A 6,000-nucleotide genomic window follows, 5' to 3' on the forward strand; every position below is an offset into this window, starting at 1 on the left:
TTTCACATTCATTTTTAGATTAAATCACAGACATCTCATGTTAAAAATTGCAAATCAATGAAATAGGTCCCTTATGAATAGTACTTAGAGTTTTATGAAAGTCTTTTCTTCGCATTCTTGTTTTGTCTGTTGTACTCACAGGTCCAGTTTGACCGTTATTTGGCCTCTCCTGATACGCTTGTGATGCCACAACTCAACTTCCTGCTCAGTGCTGCTATCAAGTAGGAGCATCTCACATTTAGCACACATTCTGTCTATAATACAGCCAGTTTCAAAGAACATTAAGCATTTTGTTTCAAAACAATTTTACAATTACACACTTTTCTGCTTTTATAAACAGTGCTCAAGAATAATGTAAAATGAAAAGTTTACAAAAAAATGTTGGCTTCCATGAAAATTTTATCTCTGCCATGTCAGTCTGTTCTTGTATAACTTTCTTTCTTCTGTAAAAAATTATTATGTGTACTCTATTTGGCTAGCTATCATCATAGCTATCATTGCTCTTTTGTTGATTTTGATTCTTCCATTGTCCTCATTTGTAAGTCACTTTGGATAAAAACGTTTGGTAAATGGCTTAATGTAATGTAAATGTAAAGGTCAATTTCAAAAACTGTGTTTAATTTGAATATGAGGGGCTCGATTATGGCAAAAATCATAATCACGATTATTTTGGTCAATATTGTAATCACAATTATTTTACACGATTATGAGCTTAACTTTATATGAGTTTAGAGATGTTCTTCTAACAGCCTACTACAGAAATTTATTAGGCTATAAATTAAAAATTAATTCTCAACTGTTTCAATGAATTAGGCCTGGGCGAAAAATCGATTGAATTAATTAATTCAAATTTTTTTAAGTAGCAGCACCAGCCGAATATGAAAATGGGGGTTACATTTGTCTTGCTTTTGATTAGGGCTGCTCCGATCACGATCAGCCCGATCGTTAATGCGCATCTCGTCAGTAAAGCCGGTTTACGGAAATCGAATTAAAAAAAAATAAAATCTGAGATTTTATTTTTAGGCCATATCGCCCAGCCCTAACATGAATAATCACCAAGTGCCGCATTTTGACACATTTTTTTTGTGCATTTGACTGTTTAGGCGCACAGCTTAAGCTAATTGTTCAACTTTCTTGTCTGTGTTCTGTTCCGTCTCTGAGCACATACATAGAACAGCGGAAGTTCTCTTTAGTGCTTTTGAAAATGCAACATCACATAAACATTATCAAGCACGCCCCATTTTATGAAAGTCAAGTTGCATGATTTTAATGATTTGCATGTGAAATTGGGCTTTTATGGAGGAGCGAAAGTCCACTGCTGGAAAGGGTGTGAATGGGGTGCAATAATCCTTTATCTTGATTATTGTATTTTAATAATCGTTTGAAGCTGAAATCGCTAAATTGCACAGCCCTATTTTCAACATTCTATTCTTAAAAGAATCTCGAAAGGGTTTTCTGCAAAAAATATTAAGCACCAATACTGTTTTCAACAAATTATTTTCTAAATGTTTTCTGAGTACCAAGTCCGAAAATTATTGTGAAATATTTTAAGTTCATCTTAAGTGGAACTGGCAATTTCAGTCTATTGCTAGCATAGAATATTGCCCCTTTAAAAGAAAAAAAAAATTATATATATATATATATTTAATTTTTTTTTTTTTTTTTTTTTTTTTTTTGTAAAAAGCACACATCACATTTTCAATCCTCAACTGAACAGTTTTGTTCTTGTCTGAATTTTTTGTCACATGAATTAGTTTACTAGCTACCATTTAGCTACACGATTTCTGACTACTCAGTCACATCCAACCTAAACAAATAATGTTTTGGTCCATAAAATCGATCCAGCCGTCATCACATTAATGAAGCAGCGATGAGCATGAGAGGTTTCTCGTGCATTTGTCATGGTTCTGTTTCCCCATCTTCCTTGTAGTTGGTGCTTTTAGCATCAGCACATCAGTGTGATGTTGCTATTTGAGCGGTAGAGAAGCACACACACTGAGTCACATTGTTACTGGGAAATGTAACAGGCTTGAGGAGCACTCACTGTCCCTCAGGTTAATGTTCTCTATTAATGGAGATGGACTCGTGCACAGGCTTGGCACAACTAATTATCTCCTGGTCCATTTCTCTCTCTCTTTCTAGCTATCTCTCCCACACATAAACATGGCACACGTGACTGAACTCTGCATGAGATACAAAGACCAAAAAAAATTGCACACACACAATTTTGTCCTGTACATTTCATGTTAAAGAGATCAAACAAATATAAAAATTCTGCCATTATTTAATCAGACTTGTGTCTTTCAAAACTTCATAAAGGGAATTTTTGCTGAAAATCTTGATATACGCATTTTCATGTCTGATTCATATCGGAATTGTTCCTTTGGGTCAGGTATTATAGTGAATTGTTTGGATCCAATTCACAATCCAACAATTGTGAATAGGAGGGCAGCTGTGGCCTAATTATTAGACAGTTGGACTTGTAACCCGAAGGTCACAGGTTCAAGTCTCGGTGCATGCAGGATTTGTTGGGGGGTGAATGAACAGCACTCTCTTCCACCTTCAGTACCCATGGCTGAAGTGCCCTTGAGCAAGGCAATGAACCCCCAGTTGCTCCCCGGGTGCTGGATATAGCTGCCCACTGCTTCGGGTGTGTGTTCACATTGTGTTCACTACTCACTGCTGTGTTTGTGTGCACTTGGATGGGTTAAATGCAGAGGACCAATTCCGAGTATGGGTTACCATACTTGGCAAATGTCTGAACTTTCATTTTTTCACTTTCAAAACTCTTCTAAATGATTTGTTTGTGGATCTGACTGATCCTGTTATCAGATGTATCTTGATCCAGTTCCTCACTGATTAACAGCTCTCTAGAATGAAAGATTATCAGTGAGTAATGACTATTATTCACTGATAATGCTATATTTCTTGTACAAACCCAGATGGTTTCTGAAGAAATATAGCAATATACACTCACTGGACACTTTTTGAAAGTAAAAAAGTCATAAAAACCCATACTCGAAACTGGTGCTCTGCATTTAACCCATCAAAGAGTGCACACACACACAGCTGTGAGAAAGTGAACACACCATGAACACACACCCGGAGCAGTGGGCAGCTATATATCCAGCGCCCGGGGAGCCAGTGGGGGTTCAGTGCCTTTCTCCCCGCAACCTACATCTCCTGCCAGCAGACTCGAAACCTGTGACCATCTAGTTACAAGTCCAACTCTCTAACCATTAGGCCACAGCTGCTCCAGGTTTTTAGGTACACTTGTTCAACTGCTGACTACAAACATGGCAAGACAATTTGCTGAAGCTCAAATTGAGCATCAGAATGGAGAAGAAAGGTGATTAAAAAGGTGATAGTCACTCAAAGTGACTTTAAGTGTATCATCATTGTTGAAGCCAGGCGGGCTTGTCTGAAGATTTCAGAACCTGCTGATACTGTGCATGGGCAAAAATGGCTTGTTAATGTGAGAGCAGAATGGCCAGACTGGTTGAGCTTATAGAATAGCAACAGTAGCTCAAATAACCCTTCGTTACAACCAAGCTATGCAGAGGAACATCTCTGAATGGACAACACAACAGAAGACCACATTCCTGACAGCAAAGAACATTACCAAATTCTGACTCTACCTCCTGGCCCTTCTTGTGATGGCTACTTTGAGCACGATAACACACCATGTCTCAACTCTAAAATAATCTCAACTGGCTTCTTGAACATGACAATGAGTTCAATATACTATACAGTTCTCAATCCAATAGAACACCTTTAGGATGTGGTGGAACTAGGGATTTGCATCATGGATGTGCAGCCAACAAATCTGGTGCAACTGTGTGACGCTATAATGTTAATATATGCTAAAATATCTGAGAAATGTTTCCAGCACCTTGTTGAATCTATGGCATGAAACATTAAGGCAAAGTTCTAAAGACAAAATGTACCTTATAAAGTGGCCGGTGTGTAAAATGAAGATATATGAAATACATTTATGATAATTTTATGGTGTGTTTGCGGTTGCCTTTGTAAAGCTTGCAGTTCTTTTAATTTTAGTCACAGGGAAGAGACATTTTGTGTTTCAATGAAAAATGTGATGTGTTGGTACAACTTGAGAATGAGTAAAGGACACATTTTATATTTGAGTAAATTTAAAGCCAAGCCTTAATTTGATATGAGTTATATTTGTATATGACATGTTAATTGCTTATTTAGTAGTATATACATATGTGTAGCTGTACTAGCAGAAGTGCATCTCTAGAGGGCAGTGTTACAGTAGTCCTGAACTGAACCCAGATCAGTGTTTTCTATGGCTCTACTGTCTTTGCTCACTCATCCAGCAATATTCGGACCAGTTTATGTAGTTTTCAGGCAATTCGTGTGTGATGTGTTTCCAAGAATCCAGATCAACGGAAGTACCCTCAAAAACGGAAACGGCACCAAGTTATGACTACCAAAGTCCTCCTAGAGTCATTTGTCATTTGTTTTGATTCACTTAGTTTGCTCAGTCACAGAATTTAAAATATATTTGTCAAGTTAGCCTTGACTGGTTTGTTTACTAACCATGTATGGTAAAAAGGTTTCAATGGCTACTCATTTTCTTATTTGGGGAACTCTTGTGTCTAACATGATACATGAAAGTGTAGTCAGCTACAATAAATTCATGAAGTTGTCCATTTTATTTAATTACAATGATATCAAAAGTGTGAAATGAGTACTGTAATGTGATCTGTAACTAATATAAGTAAACTCAAATTGAATGTGTAAATTTAACAAAGTATTCATAATAATTCTCTCTCTTTCTCACAGGGAGCAGATCTTCAAACAGTCCACAGAGCTGGTGTGCCGTGCATATGGAGAGGTGTACAAATGTGTCACCAACCCTACAAATGCCTATAAAGATGCAGAGCCTGTCCTGCACAGAACCCCACAGCAGGTACAAACCCTGCTGTCCTGAAATGTGCCGCGCACACCCTACAAACTGTGACGCACGGATTTGGCTTCCGGATTCAGTGTTCTGAGACTGACACTGGATTCTAGCCACAAGACAAGACCATATTCAAATACTCGTCTGGTGATGGGGAGGGGTTTATCATTATTAATCGTTAATTATGTTAAAACAAAGACACTCCATTGATAATGAGTATGTACAGAAAAAATATCTTTCTAGATTTCTCAAATGTTGCTCTGAGGATGCTGCTGTTTCCCAGAGGAGAGGAGAGGACAGCCCACACTGAGAAAAAAATATTTGTTTTTCCATGCCATGTGAATGGAGAGCTCCACTTGCAGGCTCAGGGACGCAAACTATAGACCATTTCATTGCCACAAACAGATTCACATGCACTGAAATATACATAAAGTAATTTCATTATATACACGGGGGCTTTTTTCGTTCACCACCACAGACGCCTGATATGACTCAGCATCAGTATGTAATCAGAAACAGCTCTGTCTTTCTTCCCTTTAAATAATGTTTGTTTGTTTGTTTTTAAACTGCATTATAATACACACTTAAAAGTTCACAGACTTGTCTGTCTCACCATTTTTTCCCCTCTTAACTTTTTTGAAGCAGTGAGTTAAAAGAAATTGTGCGGCCACCCAGTGAAGAAGTTGACCAATGGGGAGAAAGTTGAAGGCATTCTCTCAGACAATGGTGCTTTCATGTCATCGGCCCAATGGGCAGTCACGCCATCATTTAATTGCCTACAAAACGCCTGCCAGTGCTCATTCGTCAACTAAATTTAGCAGAACACTGAAAAACAGTGGAGAAAAAAAGCAGTATTACTCTCAGACTATTAATAGAAGTTTGTACCAGTTCTGAAATGGAAGCCGAAAGAATCGTAAGGCCTAGCAGAAGTACAGGGTGACAGAGAAAGACCATTAGGATGTGAGGAGACTACAGTGAACTTAGTGTGTGAGAGTCGCTGGGGGCCACATGACCTCTCATCTGCTGGAATATTTTGAGCGTGTCACATGGCCACATTAAAGTGACTCTCCCCG

General features: G+C 38.1%; 1 protein-coding gene across 1 annotated transcript in view; it reads left to right on the forward strand.

Annotated features, from left to right (window-relative positions):
* cog6 (component of oligomeric golgi complex 6) overlaps window positions 1–5,522 on the forward strand; it is a 67,895-nt gene extending 62,373 nt beyond the window's left edge. Inside the window, exons 18-19 of the mRNA XM_026282690.1 lie at window positions 142–221; window positions 4,810–5,522. Of these exons, the coding sequence (XP_026138475.1) occupies window positions 142–221; window positions 4,810–4,957 (228 nt within the window). The 3' untranslated portion in view covers window positions 4,958–5,522. The remainder of the gene's footprint in view (window positions 1–141; window positions 222–4,809) is intronic.
* Window positions 5,523–6,000: the final 478 nt, after the last annotated feature.

Source organism: Carassius auratus, chromosome 15 (assembly GCF_003368295.1).
Source record: "Carassius auratus strain Wakin chromosome 15, ASM336829v1, whole genome shotgun sequence".
In the NCBI taxonomy this organism is placed as follows: domain Eukaryota; kingdom Metazoa; phylum Chordata; class Actinopteri; order Cypriniformes; family Cyprinidae; genus Carassius; species Carassius auratus.